General features: G+C 37.5%; 1 protein-coding gene across 1 annotated transcript; it reads left to right on the plus strand.

Moving 5' to 3' along the window:
* Positions 1-380: 380 nt before the first annotated feature.
* SCPL33 (serine carboxypeptidase-like 33) lies at positions 381-14,262 on the plus strand. The gene is made up of 10 exons (XM_089982592.1): positions 381-661; positions 789-896; positions 3,394-3,489; positions 3,592-3,684; positions 3,782-3,870; positions 10,612-10,857; positions 10,968-11,125; positions 11,222-11,317; positions 11,954-12,059; positions 13,725-14,262. Exons 1-10 carry the CDS (start codon positions 385-387, stop codon positions 13,869-13,871), a joined length of 1,416 nt encoding a protein of 471 aa, XP_089838718.1. The 5' UTR covers positions 381-384; the 3' UTR covers positions 13,872-14,262.
* Positions 14,263-24,638: the final 10,376 nt, after the last annotated feature.

The following is a 24,638-nucleotide window of genomic DNA, read 5'->3' on the forward strand; positions in this document are numbered from 1 at the left end:
GAAAAATTAAAAATACAGAATTACAGTATCATTGGTTAAAAAATGCAAGAAAGGCTTGTACTGCATATTATGCTCTCAAATTACAACTCATTGATGTGCCTGTCGCTTTTTAGAACCACCAGAATGACCCTCATATGTGTAGGCATGGTTAAAATAACGAGTCATGGATCACAAACCAGCAGGCCTATGTCTGCAGGCTTTCTCAAAAGACAGAATTGTCTGTCCGGGTTCTACAGAAATTAGCATGTACATTTTTGTCTCTAGGATCAATGTTTGGGGAGCGGTCTATAATAGGAAGAGTGATCCACATACCGCAAAGGCTACACATGCTCTTGTGCATATTTATTATGCTGGGGTGCAGTAAATGTGATTTTTGAGGAAGGAATGGCATTTCTCAAACTAGCTCCAATAGTCCTATTGCTGTGGAATTGTCTGTGGGGATTTATCACTTCCATTGAAGCAGTAGGGGTGCCCCAAGGAAAGGGAGGGTATGAATCAGACAGAGTCTTTGGTCTTCCTGGACAGCCTGCCATTCCAAAGATATCACAATTTGCTGGCTACGTTACTGTGAATAACGAGAATGGGAGGGGCCTCTTTTATTGGTTTTTCGAGGCACAGAGCCTGCCATCCAAGAAACCACTGCTTCTTTGGCTTAATGGAGGTTTTACTTGCTTGCTCCTCTCTTTTTTCTTTTTCTTTTGGGGAGTCTCAAGTTCATTTGTGATAGATACTCAAGCTTCTTGCTTTATTTATGTTCCGTTTTCTTTTTGTTGGCCTTGAACTTGCAGGGCCAGGATGTTCATCCATAGCTTATGGAGCTGCAGTTGAGTTGGGCCCTCTTAGAGTTAAGCAATTTGGAACAGGGCTAGAGTATAACAAGTATGCCTGGAATAAAGGTTCAGGGCTCTCTCTCTCTCTCAATGCAGATGGATATATATTCTTTTTACTTATTTAAGATCAACATTTTATCTAGCGTAAAAATAGCAAATTCATTCTAAACTGTACGTATAGGCTTCTTTTGAAATTTATTTCAATTTTTCAAGTCACAACTTGGGAAGTGGTGGGTGGTGTTTCTTTTTCCACGAGAAACTGAGATACTACCCTTAGTGTACGTTTGGAAGAGAGAAAAACTCATAGGAAAAGAAAGTTTTGCCTATACGAGAAGTTTTCTAAAAAAAAGTTTTTCTCTTGTTTATGTAGTATGAGAAAAATAAAGTGAAAATGTGAAAACATGAGAGAGAGGAGGAGAAGGGTGGTGGTGAGATAGGATGGTGGTGGGTGACGGTGAGATGATGGTGGTGGTGAGATAGATGGTGGGGAGTGTAAAAATAATTTTTTTCTTGATAAGGAACATTCATCCACCTCTCATAGCGTAGCGTTTCTTATCCATAAGTGTACTTTTTAGAAAAACTCTTTCAACAAAAAAGTAGCTCATTTGGAAGGGTCAAAAAATCTGTACTAATCTTTCATTTTGCATCACTTTTTCTACATCTTTCTGGCTTCCAAATCGTATGATATATTCTTGCTGGACTATGATTGCCAACCTATCATTTCTCGGACTTAAAACCATGGTGCACCCCTCGTCCCATCAAGATTTGAATCTAAACCGTCTAGCGGCCCCATCCCACTGCGTGAACCCTTTGGGTTGTGAGGGTGGGAGCAATGTTATCACTATCGGTGCCTATTGGCCTGTATCAGCAGATACGTATCAGCAAAATTGTGATACACTGTAAGCCTGATCGGCTATTTTTTTATAAATGTAAAAAAAATATCAAAAAATGTTTTTTAAATATTATTTTAATAGTTTAAAAATGTGTCTATGATTGACATGTAATAATTTTTTATTATTTTTTGGCTGATACAGAACTATTCAGCTGAGTATGGTATCAAATCGGTAGCCCAAGGATTCATGGCCGATACTGATAATAATTTTTTATTATCTTTTTTTATTTGTTCTTATGGAGGTTTAATTAGAGTGTTGTTTTATTTGGTGGGATCCACGTTCACATGCTGCAAATCTGCTTGCGCGTAGACTGTTCATCTTTGAAAAGGATGGCCCAGATGTATTATAATGCTGGAACTGGAAAAGGGTAGCATGTGACCTCCCATAGAACTAATCCTCTCGATGATTGAAAAAAATGCCAAATTTTATAACAGCTGTGCCTATGTGACAAATATTGCAACACTTTTTAAAATATTAAAAAATGCGGCATTTTGACAAAAAGTTAAAAGTGACAAATAAATCGTAGAATATTGGGAAGATATCACGATTTTATCATTATTATGATAAATATATTACATGCGTGATATTCATGTTCTCATTAGAAATTTCCTTGAGAAGGTTTTAGTTTGATTTTAATTTTATTTTTAAATTTGTACTGATGTTTTCTTATGCTTATTTAATTGATTTAATATATTGTATTTTATTATAATGCAAGAAATTGGAGAATCTCTGGTCAATAAAATGCCGTTCACTTCTATCTCTACTACTGTGTCCTTGTCATGACCACTATTGGCATGTGAGCTCGATTGCTTCAATGGAGTCTTCACACCTCAAGATGTCAACTAGGTATAGTAAGCTGAGTTCGAGTACCACCTCCAGCGCGGCTAGGTCTCTGATCCTGGGATAGGGTTTTTTGGTGTAAATATAAAATAAATAAAAAAAGTACCACAGGATTGTCTTCGGATCGGATCCGAATTTTATTTTATAGCCCATGGGGGCCTCGTCTTCTTTAGATTCGGTCAGGACCCTTAATAAGTAGGATCCATACCTGAAAATAATTTTCAAACAGCATTTAGCTCCAGAAGCTGCAAATCGTTTCGGGGCTCAATATGTGTGATCTGGCAAATATTACGGGTCTTTTTATATTTACCTGGATCCAGACCCAAATCTAAACCTCAAGACCAACACGTTATATCCACATCTCGATGTTGACTCATCAAGTGTTTCGAGTCTAACCTGACAAAGATGTGACCCGTTTACAGTCCTCAAGCACGCAAGACAAAACCGTTCCCAGATAAACTTACAGCAGGGTTCTGAACGGTGGGATTCACGTGATCCGGACAAGGATCCAGCCCAATATCTTTAACTGGATCCGGGTTTATATCTTACTTGAGTGTACGTCATCAGATCTGTCCAGGAACACTAGGTTGGACTTAATAGGCTGTAGAAAGTAGTGACTTCAGTATAGCCCTGGACATAGCCTGTCAGAAATATCCAAAATAGATTCGGTTCCAGCTGGAGCTTGGGTCCTATCCAGTACAATCATATAAACCCATAGCTGGCTTGGGGCATATAGGTTCAGCGTTAACCAGTTGGATTTGGATCAGGATCTGACCCATAGGCGTCCCTAATCTATAATGGATAACTAAGCATTCTTCAAATATGTGCAGAAGCAAATTTGCTATTTGTGGAGTCCCCAGTTGGAGTTGGTTTCTCTTACACCAACACATCATCCAACCTCAGTGAACTTGATGACCAATTTGTGGGTAATTAAATCAATCTATCAATTAAACTCAAATTTATTAATGTCTTATTTCCCTCTAGTAATTGCATATTTACATTTTTTTTTATATCACCAATCAACCTAGCTGAGGATGCCTACAATTTTCTGGTCAACTGGTTGCAAAGGTTTCCAATGTATAAAGACCATGATTTCTTCATAGCTGGAGAAAGTTATGCAGGTTTGTCAAAATAATTCAATACATCATGAAAACTAATTATACCACTAATTTTTTTTTAAGTCTTCTGCTTACTACATTAAAGTGGCTTTCCTTTCAGGTCACTATGTTCCGCAGCTTGCAGAACTAATATATGATCGGAATAAGGAGCCCCAAAAGTATGCATTCATAAATCTGAAGGGCTTCGTGGTAAGTGTACATTTGCAAATTAAGTTTATAAGCATTTGCATACGCCAAACAGTTGAAACTTGAGCACAAACACAATGGCACACACGATTTACATGGTTCGGTGTTGTCACCTACGTCCATGGTATAAACTCCACTCCACAATGGCATGGAGCCTTGTTAGTATATTTATAGCTTTTGTACAAAGTTTCAATTAGGAGTCTTATATCAATTAACAACTCCTAATTGAGAAGGGATAAGTACAATTATCCTGGGAGGGACTCCTCAATGCTGGATGTCCAACCAGAGTCTTTCTCGTGAGTCTACTTCTTTATCCTAAGTCTTTGCAATCTTGATCTTGATAGAGTCCTCTTGAACCAAAGTTTTTTTTTTCATTAGACTGGAGTCTTCTATGTTCCTCTAGTAGAGAGGAGTTTTTAGGGTCAAACTTGTTAGAGGCATAATTCTTAAGATAAGGATAACATTGACACCCTGAGACCTGCAAGCTAGGAAAATCTATTTTTTTTTCTCAAACTATATTTCATACGAGAATTTCATATTCAAATTTGGAGTAGGCAACCATTAATTAGCCATGCCGCAGTGAGGAAAGCCTCAACCCAAAAATGTGTAGGGGTCAAAGATCAGTTATAGACCTATCACGTCTTTCCGTCCTGCCATTTTGCTCAGATGTTTTAGGACAACTCTCCTGATGTATAAATGCCATGATTTTTTAAATATTCCTTTAATTCAAGTACCATAAGCTCTTCACCTTCATTCGTTTGAAAATTTTTCATCCCTTTTCCAAATTGGGTATGAATTATACAGTGTAGTTCAATAAATTTAGAACATAGATCTTACTTATGTCTCAAGAGAAACAATCGGGTGTACCATGTAAACTCATCAATAAAAACAATATAAAAATGATATTTTTGGTGGGACACAACAAGGGGGCAGGTCCCCATAAATCACGTGGATTTTGCCAAACTCCCCTTTGCGGTATTCTTCAACAGGCAAGAATGGTAGGCAACATATTTTTTCTATCTAACAACTGGCACATATATCAGTCTTAACAGGCTTCGATTTTATTAAAATTAAATTATTTTTTGAAAGAAAATCAACAAGTTAAACATGAACATGACCAAGTCTTTAATGTCACACATCCCAACTAGTATCTCTAAATCTAGTAGAAAAGAAAACATGAATAGTGTTTTTCTCTTTATTTTGTGAACTATCGAAGCCATAAAGGTCACCAACTCTACTCCTGGTTGCCACCACTTTATTCGTCTGCTTATCCTTAATCACAAAACCACTTGATAAAAGCTCAAATATGTAAGGCATGTCAAAAGTTAATTGACTCACAAAAACCAACTTCTTTTTCATCTTAAGAACAACAAGAACTTTTTCTAAATTTATTGAGTTTTCACGATTGCTAACTTTAGCTGATCTAACATGAGTGATTTCAAGTGTTTCACCGCTACCTAGCATAATCTTCTCTGAAACATAATATTTGGAACAAATATAGCGATTACCTAGATCAATAGTAATGTGAGAAGTAGCTCCTGTGTCAAGAAACTAAGTTTGATCCAGTGTGTCTACAAGTTTGATCGTAGTAAGGGCTTGATGAACATCTTCAGCTTGGTATCTATGTCAATTGTTGAGAGTATTGTGGTTCATCTTGTCACATATTTGACATGGGACTCCTTTCTCTTTTCCTGAATCAATCCTTGTGGCCCCCTAGTTAGGGCTAGGATTTCCTGATTTTGCACCATCTTTGTTAAACTGGCTCTCATGTTGGCCGGCTTGCATGAAACTTCTTTCTTTTGAATTAAATTGTTGCTTCCCACAAATTTTTTGGTCATTAACCTTCTGCCCAACATAGGCAGCACTAAAGTTAGCACCATCCTCTGATTGGAGGGATCACATGGTCTCTCTACCTTGTTGTAGATCAATAACATCATCATAGGTGAGAATAGGTGGCTTTAGAATTGTAGTAACAAAGGCATCATGATCATTGCTTAGGTCATTCAATAGACAAAACACCATGGTTTCATCATCGATTGGTTTACCTATAGTAGTCCGTTCATCACAGATTCTCTTAAATCCCTGAACATATCCAGTCACTGAAAGATTTTTCTTCTGATATGATTGAAGTTTTTGGGTTAGAAGAAACTTATGTTCTTAGATACGTGAGCAAACACTTTAACCAATGTTTTTCAGACTTCAACAGAGGTCTGAAGGCCAACCACAAGCCCCAGAACTTCTTCAGACAGGGACCCAATAATCCACCCACAAAGAAGTTTATCAGACTTTCTTTATGCCACAAATTCGATATTTGGTTGATCACCATTGGTTCCTAAAATAGTAGCAGGTGGCGAAGAAAATTCTCCATCAATGAACCCAGACATGTACTGGCTTTCAATTAGGCTAAGAAATTAAGTTTTTCATAATATAAAATTGAAGTGGTTGAGCTTAATTGTAACAAAATTTGCTACCTTAAGGTTGAATGAGTATGGAATTTTTTAGAAGGTAGAAGAGATCGCACTTGAGGATGAAGTAGCCATTGAAGGTGGTGAAGTTCCCTCTTTCAGGTCATGCATTTCTGATACCATAAAAATAATTGAAACTTGAGCACAAACACACTGGCACATGATTTATGTGGTTCAGTATTGTCACCTACATCCACGGTATAAACTCCACTCAACAATGGGTGTAGAGCCTTGTTAGTATATTTACAGCTTTTGTACAGAGTTTAAATTAGGAGTCTTACATCAATTAACAACGGCTAATTGAGAAAAGATAAGTATAATTATCTTGTGAGGGACTCCTTCTTGTGAGTCTCTTCTTTATCCTGTTGAAGTCTTGATCTTAATAGAGTTCTCTTGGACCAAAGTTTCTTTCTTTTCTTTAAACATATCACTGGAATCTTATGGTCCACATGTCCCTCTAGTGGAGAGGAGTCTTCTAGCCCACACATCTCTCCAATAGATTATTGAGATCAAGAACTTATGCAACTCACTACAAAACAGGCAATGATATGTGATTCATAATTACCAGGAAACAAAATAAATACGAGAAGTGATGTCAGAAGCGAGAATCTATCATTAAAAAGTAGTATGAAGCAGAAAGTAAGATATGGTTGTGAAACAATTATTGAAGTGCATGAAAAACAAAAAAAATACATAGACAACAGTATGAAGCAGGAGTAGAAGAGAATAAAAAATGACATGAAAACAAGTAAAAATTGATATAAAATCAACATGCAGGCATGTTACTAAAAAAAAATCATTATTTTTTGAAATGAAAAAAAAAAATAGGATGTGAGGAAGAAACACGTTAAAAACAATAAGAAGCGAGAGAGAAATGCTAAGAAAGCAAGGGGGGAAAGCGGGTTTCCCAAAACATCCCCAACATCATTTTGAGTGAAGCAGGTTATATGTTCCCCCCCCCCCCCCCCGAACAGGGGAGTTAGCTACATCTCATGTTCGGGGGTCCCAAAGAGCACCACATATGTAAGCATGTGCGTCTCGTATCCCCATGTTTGTCAGCATTAATTAGCATTAGAGTTTGATGTGATTGCAAAGACTTAAGTACCCTCTCCTCCATTGGTGCAAAAAAAAATGACGATTCTTGAAAATGAGTGGTTGTAAAGACTTAAGTGCCCCGAAGATGATTATTTAAGACCCAGTCTCTGCACTGCAGGATTATTCAAGAAAGAAATCTCCCCTGGAGGAGGCCATGAACATCAACCCTCTCACTCTCTCTCTCTCTCCCTTCTCTTTCTGCTTCTGTGCACATCCAGCAGAAGATCCTACATTGCTCCATCAAGCACCGACTGACCTGCACATTGACTGTTGTGGAGCCTGATTCAAAGTTTTTACCCTTACAAGAGGAGGGTTTGAGGGCTCCTCCCAGCGTGGGTAGCATCATTCAACTAAATGAGTTGTAGATCCTGATTCAGAGTTTTTACCCTTACAGGAGAGGGGTCTGGGGGCTTCTCCCAACGTGGGTAGCATTATTCAACTTGAAGAGTTGTGGAGACTGATTCAGAGTTTTTACCCTTACAGAAAGGGGGGTCTGAGGGCTCCTCCCAGCGTGGGTAGCATCATTCAACTTGAAGAGTTGTGGAGTCTGATTCAGAGTTTTTACCCTTACAGAAGGGGGGTCTGAGGGCTCCTCCCAGCGTGGGTAGCATCATTCAACTTGAAGAGTTATGGAGTCTAATTCAGAGTTTTTACCCTTACAGAAGGGGGGTCTGAGGGCTCCTCCCAGCATGGGTAACATCATTCAACTTGATGAGTTGTGATGTCTGATTCAGAGTTTTTGCCCTTATAGGAGGAGGGTTTGGGGGCTCCTTCTAGCGTGGATAGCATCGTTCAACTTGATTCGTTGTGAAACTTGATTTAGAGTTTTTGCCCTTATAGGAGGAGGGTTTGGGGTCTCCTCCCAGCGTGGGTAGCATCGTTCAACTTGATTCATTGTGGAGCCTGATTTAGAGTTTTTGCCCTTACAGCAGGGGGGTCCGGGGGCTCCCCCGGCACGGGTCCCGGGTGTCGTGGTAAAAAAATGCACAGGGTATCGTGGTGAGAAAAACATATTTTTGTTCCAAGAAAAGTTGGAAGAAATCAATGAAAAATCCAACAAGGAGCATGCCAGAATCAAGATGTAGATGTCAAGCGAGAATGGTGTTGTGTAACTCAAATAACACAGAATAATAGGGGGTCTGGTTTTTAGTTAAAATGGGGAATGAAATGACAATAGAAATCGCTGAAAATTTACAGAAATAAACTAGACTTAATAACAAAGACACCATATTTTACGAATTTGGAATATGACCTTCGGTTTGGGAGATATGACCCTGACAAGTTGGTCCTAATTCGAGTAGCGATTTACAGCGATTTGCTTACTCAATGACACTATAAATCGCTATAGTGATTTGCGGAAGACACTACAAATCGCTATAGTGATTTGCGGAAGACACTACAAATCGCTATAGTGATTTGCGGAAGACACTACAAATCGCTGTATCGCTATAGTGATTTACGGAAGACACTACAAATCGCTATAGCGATTTGCAGAAGACACTACAAATCACAAATCGCTATAGCGATTTCTAGTGTCTTCCGCAAATCACTATAGCAATTTGTAGTGTCTTCTGCAAATCACTATAGTGTTTCGTTGGAGACCTGAAAATACTATAAATCGTTGTAGGAAAGCCCGATAATACTACAAATCGTTGTTGGAAGGCAAAAAAAAAATAGCGGAATCCGCGCCGCGGGGGACCCCCCTCCCATAAGGGCAAAAACTCTAAATCAGGCTCCACAACACATCAAGTTGAATGATGTTACCCACGCTGGGAGGAGCCCCCAAACCCCCTCCTGTAAGGGCAAAAACTATGAATCAGGCTCCACAACTCATCAAGTTGAACGATGCTACAGTTAGTGTGCAAGTCAGTCGGTGTTTGATGGAGCAATGTAGGATCGTCTGTTGGATGTGCACAGAAGTAGAGAGAGATGAGAGAGAGAGTGAGAGGGTTGATGTTCATGGCCTTCTCCAGGGGGAACTCTTTACCTTCCTTGATTTCTTGTCTAGAGAGAGAGAGGGTTTTACAGTGTTTTACGAAGAAGGAAGAATAAGAAGATGACGATGAAAAGTTCAAACGGACATTTTTGATGGCTCAGGTTTGTTTCATCGGATGACCATCGAATCGTCGGCTCACCATCGTTTCGCCGGATTACCATCGGCAAAACGATTAAGGTTCGTTTCACTGGGTAGACTTTGAAGAGTCAACATCATCCTTGACTTTCTGGATGGAGGACATGTTTGTCCTTTTTTTGAACTGTTTGTTTTTTCTTTTTTGAATGAAGGGCATTTTTGTCATTTTCTCAAACCATCGCTTTATGAGAAGAATAGCAAGAAAGGGTACTTAAGTCTTTGCAACCACACCAGACTCCAATGCTAAGTGATGTCAACATACACGGGAATATGAGCCCCATGTGCTTGTATGTGTGCTGCTCATTCAGACCCCCGAACACAGACGTGGGATTCAGTGAATCATCAAGGACGAACATACACCACCCTCCCCATTTTGAGGAAGCAAGTAGTTCTCTGCTTCCGAGGCATGCTTTCAGGGAAACGAGCTTTCACATCTAGCAACAAGCTTCCTGTAAGTATGATATATTCTATATATTGTCGTGTGCAAAAGCACGCTTGCACACACACATATCATATATGCAGATAGCCACAATACTATATAATAGTATATACTTTTCTTTTTTGAGAAGTAGGAAAACAGTACATATAATGGTATATACTGTTTTATTAGCATGGATTTGGTCGCTAAAGTTATAGATTTGTTCTGATGTGCTTAGCATAGTTTATTTACCCTTTTAACAGGCTTAATCATCATAGATAGGTTGTAAGACCGTAAAAAGATAAAGATGCAAATTTGACCCTACTCATCATGTCGTAGCCAACTTTACCACGTGAAAAATAAACACTGAATGCACATGCTAAACATGATCCAAGGATTGGTTTTGGCATTTGAGTTTGGATCTATAGAAAACACATAATGTAAGGATAGAATGAGTCAAATAACGTATCGTTCTGCATCTGGTTGCATGTGTTCTAAATCAATAGACAGAAAAAATAAAGCATAGTTCAATGACACATATATAGAGCAGCACATGCAGGTGCAAATGTTGGTTTGTTACCACTAACTAGCTAGCTAGCTATCAACTAATGCTATTGACCCGAACCATGATGCAGGTGGGGAACCCAGAAACAGATTCATACTTCGACTCAAAGGGGTTGGTAGAATATGCATGGAGTCATGCAGTCATACCAGATAACATGTATCTCCTCATATCTCACGTCTGTGATTTCAAGTTTCTCAACTGGACAAATGAATGTGAAGCTGCGATCACACCCCTCTTCCAACTCTATAAAGAGATTGACATATACAATGTCTATGCACCAACATGTCTTATTAACCGAACAACATCATTATCATTGGTATGTATAAAGATGGGGTAAAAACTAGGGTTACCATATAATTCAACGTAGCTAGCTATTTCATAGATTTCATACTCTTTGGTTTGATGGGGAGTGTTATGGTGTGGCAGGAGGGCATACACAAGTTAAACAGGATGACTTTTATTCCAGGGGGTTATGACCCTTGTTTTTCACCTTATGCTGAGAATTACTTCAATAGGTTGGACGTCCAAAGAGCTCTCCATGCAAACATATCGAGACATATTCATGGCAAATGGAAGGCTTGCAAGTAAGTTTACCCATAATGTTTTGAAACCAATTTTTCACTACAATAACAAAGTAAATATCAGAGATCAGAACAACAATAATGATGATGATGATGCAGTAATTCGATATTGAGAACGTACAATTTCACGGTGTTTTCCACCCTACCAATCTACACCAAACTCATCAAGGCTGGCCTGCGGATCTGGGTCTACAGGTATATACTAGTACCACCTCATTAACGGTCAACTGTGACCAACTGTAACTCAAAAAAAGAGACTGGGGGGTTCGGTTTTCGTCATTCAGGCGGTGTTTGCATGGCAGGACAAACGCCACGCGGGCAGAACACTGTATCGCACTTCCAGGGACGTGTAGTGCGTCCTGTGCAACGCTTTATAAAGTGTCTGCACAGGAAGTGCTTTGTCCTGTACTGAACGCTGTGTGCCCTGCGTATCAAAGGCGGGACAGCGCCGGGCAGGGACTGGTCGGTCCTTGAACAGGTGTGTCCCGCTTATCAAACACCCCCTCAGAGGACAAATTTGTACCATTTAATTTGAAGGACATTTGAGTCTTCCTATATAAGATCAAGGTGGTTTTGGTCATTTTCGTGTTGCCTGAGCTTTTCACGTGTGTGGAATCTTTTAAGCCCCTCCCGCAATTGGTAGGAAGGGTTTCAAAAGTTCTGACTAAAAGTGACCTCCAAATTCACATACTGACGAAAATGCCCTTCAGTGTTGGTTCACGTCCCGGTTTCGTCCACAATGATCTTACGCAAGTGAACCGTAGCTTGAAATTGGTAGTAATTTTGTTGTTCGTGAGGACTAATCTTGCCATCTGATGATTCATTGAACAGCGGAGATACGGACGGCCGCGTGCCGTTCATCGGAACTAGGTATTGCGTGGAGTCGTTGGATTTGGTGGCCAAAACACCGTGGCGCTCTTGGTACCACCAGCACCAGGTCCGTAACTCACATATCTCCGAGAGCTTATTATCTGGGCCGTTCATCCATGCGATGAACGGCATCCCAAATACCATGGATTGATGCCCTAGATGAGCGGCATCTAGGATTTGCAAAACGGCTGAAAAGCAGTTCCCCGGCAGGTATTTGGGAAGGGTTCATCACATGGATCAGCGGCGGATTACCGTCAGAGCATGCTCTAACCTGATATGCATTCCACATCTCCTTGGTCAAAACGCTCACGGACAAAATTTTAATCTGTTGTTTAACTTTTCTGCACCGGGTCAAAAACAATTCCAGGCACAAGCTCAGCCTGAACTTGAGCTTAGAGGCTTGTACATTCATGTTCAAGCTAGGACTGGATGATCTCCAGCATTGCTCAAGCTCAACTTAGCTAAGTTCATGCTCCAGGTTCTCTGTTTGAGAGCCTTTATTTTCGTGAAGGATACAGAAACTATCCTCGGGATCAGAGACCTAGTGGCGCTGGCTAAGCCTGCTGTCTGTGGCGACCCCTTGACTTTTATCCCTTGTCATCATTAATGCAAGGAGCTCGGCAGGCACTTATGAGAATGGAACCCTGACCACCGGTCTAGCGGTGAAGGCTCCTTCCACTGCACCAAACCCTTAATTAGGGCTTCTCTATTTGAGAGCCTTGAAACTAAGTTATGTGGTGGTTTCCACCAGTGCACACCTTTGACAAGAGGATGTTTTGGCAATTCCATCCTCCACGTGACGTTTTGGCAACACATGGAAACGGTGTTTCCATCTCATTGCAAGGCTCCCAAACAGAGACGTTTGTGCATCTGTTAATCCCCTGAATCGTAAAATCTGTGGGAATAGATTTGGAGATTGAAAGATTAGAGATGCCCACATCTCTAGCTCACAGCCTCAAAAAGATAGGTCATAGATTCACAACTCTAAAGTGCCTGACCTTTTAAGGGGGTCTAACATTCAGTATTTTTCTGTTTCTCTCTGTTCTTAATGTGGGTCCCATTATGAAACACATCCCTTGGATCTGAAGTTCGATGGATCAAACGCTACCTTAGCATGCATTTGATACTCTTGGATAAAAAGCCTCTGAGATGGAATGGGAGTGCTGATGTGGCACGAACCTCACATCAAGATCCAAGGTGTATTAAATGCAAGATCTCATATCCGCGGATATCAGATCTTTTTTTTTTTTCTTCCTAAGATAAAAGGGGGGAGTCGGGAGGATCTAAGATCCAACCTGAGGGATCGGATCACAGATCCAAGCATCTGCCTTGGATCATTTGCGAGTATATCAAATGCACCCTTAGATTGTGTTTGATGCACCGGACAAATGCCGCACGGACAGAATGCGCAGCATTTGTCTGGTACTCACTAATTTTCACATTTTTTTACATGAGCCAGCTCGTTGCTCGGCTCATCTAACTCGAGATTGAGTTCAGCTCGTCGACTTACGAACACAAGCCAAGCCCGAGCTTGAACAGGTTAGGCTCGCTCCTTCAGCTCGTTTACCAGCCCTAAGTATAACCAAGAAAAGGAAAAAGTTTTTGACATCAACTTTACCGAGTGTTACATATGGATTTGCACGCACATTCTTTAATTGTAAGAGAAACTTATGTTAGATATGTACATAATGTCAGATAATTTTGTTCATTTTATCTGTTTTTGCATTGTTAGGTTGGGGGAAGGTTGGTTGAGTATGAAGGGTTGACGTTGGTGACGGTTAGAGGAGCAGGACACTTGGTCCCTCTCAACAAGCCTAGCGAGTCATTGCTACTCATTAACTCTTTCTTATTGGGGGTGACACTGCCAACTCAAAAATAGTGCCTGACGTTGGTGAGTTAGAGCAGGTCATTTGGTCCCCCTCTGAACAAGCCTAGCAAGTCATCGCTGCTTATGTGGTGGAAAGTTGCAAGTTCGAAGCATCAACTCTTTGTTATGGGCCGGAGATGTGATAAAACTACGATTATATAGACTTAGAACAGGGTTTGCGCAGGCAGAGAATGACTTCGAATTTCTGAATTACAATTACAAAACACATGAGACATGTATAAATTTCAAAAGCTTATCGTGATAAGCTTATTCCCACAAAATCAGCTGGGATATCACGATAAGCTTATCGTGATATCCAGTTGGATATCTTATCTTTATTGAGATCACGAAACTCTTATCGTGATCTCAATAATATCGCTCTAACAAGATGAAACCAACAAAATCTCTCTCTCTCTCTCTCTCTCTCTCTCTCTCTCTCTCTCTCTCTCTCTCTCTCTCTCTCTCTCTCTAAAAAAAAAGCTGGAAAACTTGTAGTGCCGATGGCAAGTAGAGTGATTAGCTGCCAACATGGATAACTGTGTACGGCATCCACATTTCCACACTGAACGGTTTGGATTCAATGAACAGATACTGGTGCCAATTAAGATTTAGTTCAGAGATTGCTTCTATGGCGAATTTTGTTACCATGATGTCTTGTGTTTTTATCCAACAGCAGACAAAACAATCCCATATTTAGGGATGTAACAAGACGCACACTCATAATTAAGTTGCTCTAGTGGAGCAAAAAAGGATGATGAGAGATAACAGCCATAATCAAGAACCATTGAAATAAAAAAAGATTTGCAAGAAAAATAAAGCATTGGTGTGATTCAAGAATAGACTGTATGCTACTGTCAGCAAATGATTAGACACGGATCAGTTTGCCAATTTGTCTGATGCACTGCACCCGCTAGAGATTTCCTTTTTGGGATTTTTGTTGAAGAAAATGGGACGAAATGGATCTAGCTATGGAGGCAGTGAAGACAGTGATGACATTTTATGTGACTGGAGCCTATCAATGCCGCCACCACAACAAAACTTTTCCTCAGTGGCTTCTATCCATGCGAGAATTTGTTGCAGCTTATGTTCTTGCTTTATTAGCTACCACTAACACCAGTCCTGCCATGTTGAGGTCGAACAAGGTAGCTAGATGGTTGGGTCATGCTATTTAACTAAAGGATCTCGGGTTTGAATCACACAGTGGTTATCCCCTAGCTAGTCAATCAACGGGGTAAAAGGAAAAGAAAAAAGGATCCTTCAGTGATACCCATCTTTTGAGCAACTTCACTTAAAGCTTGGAATCCCTGTAACTAGTTGGATTGTTCCATTTATTTCTTGAGGTCATGCCTCTCCTATTTTTTAGCTTCTTTTAAAAATACTCTCATCTTTGCAGTCACTTATGAAAAAAGCATTGAATAAACCTCCAACATCTATAAACCAAATTAATTTCATTTTCTTTTTACTAGTACAGCTAAACACCACGTACACCCTGAATGAGACAATGTCTAGGTTTGAAGAAAACAAATTATTATCAGTGATTTTGCACCAATAGTTCTGAAGTTCTGATGAAAGATGTGACAGAATCAAACTGGACAATATTGAAAATTAACAGGTATAAAAAAAAATAAACAATATTTACATACAATACAATAGAAAAAAGATGAAAACCAACATCAAGATAAGGAACTTATTGCTTCATGTAATATTGTACATTATAAACCTGAAATATAAACAGAATTTCAACAGCATTTGACCAATATGAGGTCACAAGAGCACCACCCAAAACCATCTTGGTGTTGGAGGACAAAGAACGAATCTGAAAGACTAGAAACAGTCAAATATTTCTTGGTTAACAATGAGAGAAAAGGAGATTGCACACCTTAATTTCAGTCGGCATGCATTGTGTAGAAAATCAAGCCACTGACTTAAAAACTCTGAATGAATCCATAACTTTCCGTAGCACTTTCTCTTCAGCTGCGAAAACATTTTCTGGGATCTGTAACCTCAATTCATATAAGCGATTATTTTCAACTCCAAGAACAGAAAGGTAGCACCTATTCCATTCAAGACGGATAACCCTGTCCTGTGGCATGATAGCCAACTCATTGTTGTTGGCATATGATTTTATGTTGACCTGTATCATCATCAAACCAATCAGATGTCGAGCAACATTGAATGGAAACCAATGAAGAGTTCATAAGTTCGTGGGTAATTTATTAAATATTTTAGCTTACCATCTGTTTGGGAGTTGGCAGTTGGGGCAGGATCTATTGATTATAAGAGGTGTTTCGGTCAAACTCTTGTTGAAGTGAACATTAGGAAGAAAGGTATTGGGGAGGCATTTCAAGATTTGGAAAGATGGTCTAAATTTTGCTTCTTTGAACACTCACCTGAAAATGGAGTTCGCATATGCCCCCTTTAGAAGGCATTTTCCAGTTCCAGGAACTTGAAACTTATGTCACAGGGATACTTTAGCTTATGCCCATTACATTGTTAAAATTGTGTATATATATATATATATTGTTGTAATAGGTAATACTCATTACAGGTATTCCATTAGGGGCACTTTAGTCTTTTTGTATAGCTTTCTTTTTATTTTTTATTTTTTATTTTTTGTCATTGCTTAAGGGCTTTTTGGTCAAAGACCATTAGAGCCGTTCGGAATATCCCAATGGCTCTAATGACTCTCTTAATCCTATATAAAGAAGTTCTCTCCCCTTGTTTACACTACAAGAAAAATGTGGATTAGCGATGGATGCTATTCGTCGTTAATCCGTCGCTAACGTGTTTAGCGATGGATTAACGACGGAAATCGGTCATCGCATAATCCTGATCGCTAAAATGCGACAGAATTTATCTGTCACTAATTAGCGATGGATAATGTCTGTCGCTAATCCATCGTTAAATAAGGACCGATTTGGTTTTGCGAAGGAATGTATTTCGTTACTAAAATTTAACGATGAATACGTATTTGTCGCTAATGTTCGTCACCAATTGAGCGAAGAATTAGCGATAGACTAAATTTCATCGCAAAACATCAATTGATTTAAATTGGCGATGGATATTAGGACGGATAATATCTGTCTCTAATCTGTCATAAATTTAAAAAAAAAATTGAAATATGAATATCGAGAAAAAGTTCTCGTTATACAATTTATATAACATGTGTATAACAAATAAAGTACACGTAAAAAATATATATACAGAGCAGGTGAAACAAATTTAACACAAGTTATAAGTTCAGTACAGTCCTTGTCAAGTTCTAATTAGTTACAAGTACGTGAAACAAATTAAACAAATGAATATAATCCTCGCCAAGATTCAAGGCATCATCCTCTTCATTGTCTTGATCTGCCCCTCCATCCATGCCTCCATCAGCTCCTCTATGTTGATCATCTCCAGCATCCTACAAGAGAACTGAAATATTAGTATTGATAAACAAAATATAATGAAATAAATTATATGCAATACACCTAGTCTAATGCAATCAAAATAAATGGCTGAATGACACATAGACTAGTAATAAAGTGAAGAACAATAACAGAATTCAGATATGTGTTCTAAGACTGACAAAAAAAATTCATAATGATTCAATCATGCAGATATGTATTATAAGGTTGTCAAAAAAATGTCACAGTGATTTGCGCATGCATATAATGTTTATAAGGTTGTCAAATACATGTGTTATGTATCACAATCATGCATATATGTGTCATAAGGCAGTCGAAAAACTTTCATAGTGATGAAATCATGCTTATATGCGTTTTAAGGTTGTCAAAAAACTTTCATAGTGATTCAATCATGCATATATGTATTCTAAGACAGTAAAAAAATTTCATAGTGATTCAATCATGCATATATGTGTTCTAAGGTAGTAAAACAATTTCATAGTGATGAAATCATGCTTATATGTGTTCTAAAGTTGTCAAAAAACTTTTATAGTGATTCAATCATGCATATATGTGTTCTAAGGTTGTCAAAAAACTTTCATATTGATTCAATCATGCATATATGTGTTATAAGGCAGTAAAAAAACTTTCATATATGCTAATATCATGCTCATATGTGTTCTAAGGTTGTCAAAAAACTTTCATAGTGATTCAATCATGCTCATATGTGTTCTAAGGTAGTCAAAAAACTTTCATAGTTATTTAGTCATGCATATATGTGTTTTAAGGTTGTTAAAAAACTTTCATATTGATTCAATCATGCATATATGTGTTATAAGGCAGTCAAAAAACTTTCATATATGCTAATATCATGCTCATATGTGTTCTAAAGTTATCATAGTAATGAAAAAATGTTTGTATGTGTTCTAAGGTTGTCAAAAAACTTTCATAGTGATTCAATCATGCATATATGTGTTATAAGGCAGTCAAAAAGTTTTATAGTGATGAAATCATGCTTGTATATGTTCAATCATGCATATACTAGCTTGAAATCTAACGACATGAAACAAATTACATAAATCTTTATACCTGACGAGCACCGGAGCTCATGTTGAATTCAGACGAAGATCCCCTGTCCTGAAAAAAGTTGCACAACTCATTATGGACAAGGTTGAAAATGACTTCATGTAAAAAGTTACGTATTTTATTCTCAAGACGCTGGCAGACACCATCCCAAGACATAACAGGGTCAATCAGACGGTGAGAGTTGATGTTGGTGGGAGAACTCTGAGAGCTCTGGCTGCATGAGACAACGACTTATGTGGTGTTCATGTTACTCCCAAACCTGAACACACGACCATTTTTGGGTTCACCGGTTGCAGTCACCCATGCTGCAGGATCAAAAGGCAGATGCTGAGTGGAGTCATCATCATATCGCTCTACCATCTGCTGCTCGTATGACTTCTACAAAGTAATGATTATAATATGAATTAAGAATTAAGAATTACAATATTTATGATAATGTAATTCATAGTAACTTGTATATTACAATGTTTATTAATACAATAAATACATACCGATGTCGCTCTCGCCTTCTCTGATACAAACTCTCCCGTGCTCTTACATTTATGTGTTTCAACAAACACATCCTTGTAAGGCACAATGCGTCCTTTTTCTGCTTTCTGTAAGGTTAAATGATAAAAATAGTAATTAAAAAGTATGCAGAAATACTTATAAATTTGACAATATATATATAATGATGAGTTACCATTTTCTTCTGGTGGCTTCCAAAAGTCCTAGATCCACCTGTGTGTATATAGGGATCGGGCATCTTCGCTCAGTTTTGTGCAGCCTTTGCTAAGCGGTTTCAAAATTCATTGCTCGCCCACTTATCGCACATTTTCTCTCAATAATCTCTCATGATAGTAGAAGGGCCATGGCCTTTCCACTGTAGTGGATCATCTATCCCACCAGCTGATTTTATTGCTGCAGTCTTCATATTATGCAGTACGTCGACAAATCGATTAGCAACCACCTTTTGCCATACTACCCTTGTATCCTTCTCCTTGTTCGCAGTCGCGAAGCGATGCGAAGCCTACAAATACTTTCAGAAAGTTAACACACATGACTATAACAAAAAATTAAATATGAAATACATTAGTTATGATAAATTATTGCATACCATAAATGAGGACAATAATTTGTCCAACACCTCTTTCGGGTACTCTTTCCATTGAGTGACCGGTCCTACAAGATGCTGCAGTAGTGACTTCCTAATTTCTTATACTACTTCTTGTGGCTCAAACCTCGCACTTCACATGAATTGATACACATTAATAATCGACTGTCGATATACACTATTTATAAGATAAGTATTGGATAAGTGACAATGAAATACTTACGGTCAACTATTGATGTACACTATTTGAATGAGTCGTCGTGTGTCAGACTGAGAAGACCCTGCATTCGGCATTGTCTCGTGACGTGTATGAATAGATGGTGTAGGTGGGTCATGTGCAGGCGAAACATCACCTATAGAAAATTAAGTTAGAAATTCACACAATGCATATTTAAACTAATCAAGTATACAATTAGTTAAATGGTATACCTATCAAAGCAGCCCATGAAGATGAAAGCTGAGACTGGCTACCACTGGGTGCTCGACCACTGTGACCTCCATGAACCATATTCTAACAAATAAAAATTTTATTTGGATCAGTTACACAACTCTATATCTTCATGGATACATAATCAAATCGAAAATAAATTCATGCAATACATTCAAACATTGCAATACATTGTAATACATTCAAATCATTCACATCAAATCATTCAAATCATTCATATCAAACATTGCAATACATTCAAATCATTCACATCAAATATTTCAATACATTCAAATCATTGTAATACATTTCAATACATTCAAATCATTTAAATCATTCACATCAGACATAAGGTATGTATTACAAAATATATTTCACTAGCTCGAGTATGCTTCATCATCACTTGTTTGACTTTCATATTCTTCTTTTTCCTCCTCCTCCTCTTCGTCCTCTTCTTCTTCATTGGGTTCCCATCCACTTAGTATATCATTTGGATCACATTCTTTCATATGTGTACCATCGGACAATGAAGATATGACATGCAGATCATGTGTGACATTGTGACTATAAGAAAAGTCATACATATCATCTGATTGATAGTAATCACCCTCTTCAACAATCTTGTCGTCCTGTAACTGATCATACTCGGGGTATAGTTTAGACTTCACCTTGCAAACCGCCCACCATTCATTTCTATCTGACTTCTTTGTATTCGGATATGAAGTATAGTAAACTTGTTGAGCTACCCTTGACACACACGCCACTATTCATCGTTGACTTGTTTACACTGTAATCTTCTGTATGGAATCGATAAATATTTACAATGTATACGTTGTAACATTGCACAACTTTGGTCGGACCATTTTGTAAATCACATATTTCTTGGTCATTAACATCACCATGATGGACCTACAAGCATAAACAATGACTGTAAACACGGCCAATTAAGTAACATATTGTTGTTTATACGAAAAGAATGCATATCATCGCCCTTACCAACTCTTTCAACCATGCCACAAACTTATTTTCACGTTCTTTTTGTAATTCTGAATCAGTGAGATGAGAAAGTTCTCTTCGCAACTCCAGATCAAATCATCTGCACTTAACAAATAATTATATTACCGAACCATGTGCGTAGAGAACTTAGTGTAACATATTATGCATACTTACTCGATATAGGGGTCGATCTCTGAGCAATTAAAAATGATATAGATTTGTGTTGCATCTTGCTCTCGATCTTCCAAGAGTCTTGACCAGCAACTGCCCAAGGCATTCTCAAGTAGTTTAAATATTGATAGTTTGTCAGCCACAATAACTTGTTATCCATCATCATTACAAGGTGGACAAGTGTAATGTGTTAGAATGTGTGACTCAAAGTACATAGATGAGAAATTTTCAAATTTCTTCTAAAGTGTATGCCTCACAAATTGAACCTTTCACTCTTGCTTTATTTTGAACCTTTTTTTTTAGGTCAAACATGCATCTATCAACAATATACATCTCGTAATACAATAAATTTTCAATAGCGTTAGAGAGAAAAATATTAAAAAAAAATTTATCTTTCAAATAGGTACATCCACCAATATTGCACAGGACCACCAACCCTAAGTTCATATGGCAAGTGTATGATCACATGTTTCCTAACGTCGAAAAGTGGTGGAGGAAACATTTTCTCTAGTTGACAAATAATAGTGACGAAAGAATCTTCTAGATTCTTTACCTCAGTTACTACAACTTTCGATGCACACAATGTTCTAAAAAATTGACTTGACTCGGATAATACCCCCCATATAGGTTTGTCTAACATATCATGAAATGCTAGGGGAATCAACTGTTGCATGATAACATGACAGTCATGGCTCTTCAACCCATATTGAGTTATACATTCTTGCGTTCAACAAGCTCTGCTTCGAGCATGCACAGAAAGATAGCATTTGCAGATGGTGATGATGGTGCATGTTCATATCTTGAGGAATGGTTTTTCAGTAGATGATTTTTTATTAAAATTGATAATTATTCAAAGACTGGAGCCATCAGTGTTGCTGAGAAGATTCTAGACAGAATGAATTGCAGAGATGCCATTTCATGGACATCGGTTATCACGGGGTTAGTATCCCATAACCTTATTGACAGAGCATTGATCTTGTTTCATAAGATGCAAAATGACCATGTGATGCCAACTGCAATCATTCTTGCCAATCTAATTCACGGTTGTAGTCATCTAAATGCACTAGCAGTTTACAGGTCAGTTCATGGTCTTGTAATGAAAATAGAGATGAGAACTAATACTATTGTTGCAGTTTCTCTCATACAGATGTATGCTAGAAGTGGATCAATGGATGTTTTATATCAAGTTTTTGATGAGTTGCTGAAGAAAAGTATTGAGTCATGGGGTGCAATAATCACGGGCTATGTGTATAATGGTTCTATCAAAAGAGCCCTGGAAATTTTCATCCAATCCCATATCGTTGGGGAAATTTTGAGCCAGGAAACCATGGCAATCCTAGTTCAGGGTCGTTCCCATGAGGGCTCTCTTAAAGAGGGTCTGGCAATACACTGTTACCTAGTTAAACCTGGTTTCCTTTCCTGCATTGTAATTGAGAATTCACTCATGAATATGTATGTTAAGTGTAAGCAGGTTCACTCCGCCTATCTAGTTTTCAATAAGATATGCAGAAGAGACAATATCTCATGGAACACCATGATCAAAGGCTATGTTTGGAATAACTATTTATTTGAAGCATTGTGGCTTCCTGTCCCTTCATAGTTGTGGTTGTTGTGGCTTCCTATGCCCTCTTAGCACATGAGCCCTGTGGGCTGTTGTGGCCTCCTATGCCTTCATAGCATAATTGTCCTATGGGCAGATGTGGCTTCTTGTGTCTTCGTACCACAGCAGCCCAATAGTTGTTGTGGCTTCTTGTGCATTCATAGCACAACAGCCAAGAGGCTACTATGATTTCATATGCCTTTATTACACAGCAGCCCTGTGGGCTGCTGTGGTTTCCTGTACATTCATAGCACAACAGCCAAGGGCTGTTGTGATCTCCTATATATTCATAGCATAGCGGCCCCTTAACTGTTGTGATTTCATAAGCACTCACAGTAGCTCATGAGCTGTTGTAGCCTCATAGCAGCTCGTGAGTTGTTGTATCTTCATCCCACATACCTTTTCTCATCTATTTTCTCATTAGCATAATGCATTGCATATGCATTTTCACATGTATTTTCTCATTAACAAAATGCATTGCATATGCATTTTCATATATATTTTCTCATTAACATAATGCATTGCACAAATATTTTCTCATTAGCATAATGCATTGCACATGCATTTTCACATATGTTTTCTCATTAGCATAATGCATTGCATATGCATTTTCACATATATTTTCTCATATGCATTTTCACATATATTTTCTCATTAGCATAATGCATTGCATATGCATTTTCATATATGTTTTCTCATCAGTATAATGCATTGCATATGCATTTTCATATATATTTTCTCATTAGCACTTAGGCATAATCATATGCATATTAGTTTTAACATGGCATTTTCGACTTCTTTTCTATATTTGCATTTTTGTTGCCTTGTGCTAACTCACATTTGCAGGAAAGCTTAGAAGATGCTGATTTTCTTTCCTAGATTAAGAACTTTAATATTTTGATTTCAATTTAAATTGCAATAATTTGATATTAATGAGAATTTCTACTTTTCAGATTAGATTAGAATGTATGAGCATGTAGTTATGCTTTAAATTCTCATAATTTCTTGTGACATTTCATTTTATTTTTCAAAAAGCATTGTGGTATAACACGAATGGCATGTGCACTTTTTAATAAAAGGTAAATAACCCTAAGTAAATTATTCACATTTATGGCCATAGTCAAAATGTGAATAATACTTAGGATTTTTATCTTTTATGGAATAACATTTGATCTCCATCATATTTTTCTGAAATATTTTTTTTTTCCTCTATCAGAATTTAAGATATAAATTAACTTAAGATATATTTGTGGTCATAGTCATGAATATATTAAAAGTTAATTTTATTTTAAATCCTATAAAGGCACAATTTTTTTTTTTATTCTTTATTAGAATTTAAATAAAGATTATATTATACTATATTTGTAACCATAGTCATGAATGTATTATGATTTAATCTTATTTCAATTCTATTAAAGAATGAAATTTGCTTTTAAATTCTAATCTTTAAATAAATTTCAAAGCATTCATCATTTAGGATAGAATTGCATTCATTCTCAAATTATTTCAAGTCATCTTCAAAATTCCAAGTGATTTTGAAATAAATCTTCAAAAACACAGTTTTTATTTCTAAATTCAAAAATCATTTTCAACTTCCATTTATAAATTCAAATTCATCTTTTATTTTCAATTCCACTCAGTTTTAAAATCTTATTTCAAAATTCCAAACTTCAATTCTCATTTCTGAATTTCACATTTTAACTTCAAATTTTATTCAAATTCTTTATTTCTATTTGAAATCTTCAAATTCCATTTCAAATCATGAGTTTTAATTCAACTCTAAATCAAAGTTTTGAAATTCACTTTGAGATTCCAAATCAAATTTTGAGATTTACTTTGAACTTCTAAATCAATTTTTAAATTTGATTCTAATTTCATATACCAAGTCAAATTTCAAAATCAATTCAAAATTACCATTTCAAAATTCAATTCAATTCAATTTTCAAATTTCATTCTAATTTCAAATTCTAAGTCCAAATTTAAATCTTAATTTCAAAATCCAATTTTAAAGTTTTAT

Source organism: Nuphar pumila, chromosome 12 (assembly GCF_984573655.1).
Source record: "Nuphar pumila chromosome 12, dmNupPumi1.hap1.1, whole genome shotgun sequence".
Classification (NCBI taxonomy): domain Eukaryota; kingdom Viridiplantae; phylum Streptophyta; class Magnoliopsida; order Nymphaeales; family Nymphaeaceae; genus Nuphar; species Nuphar pumila.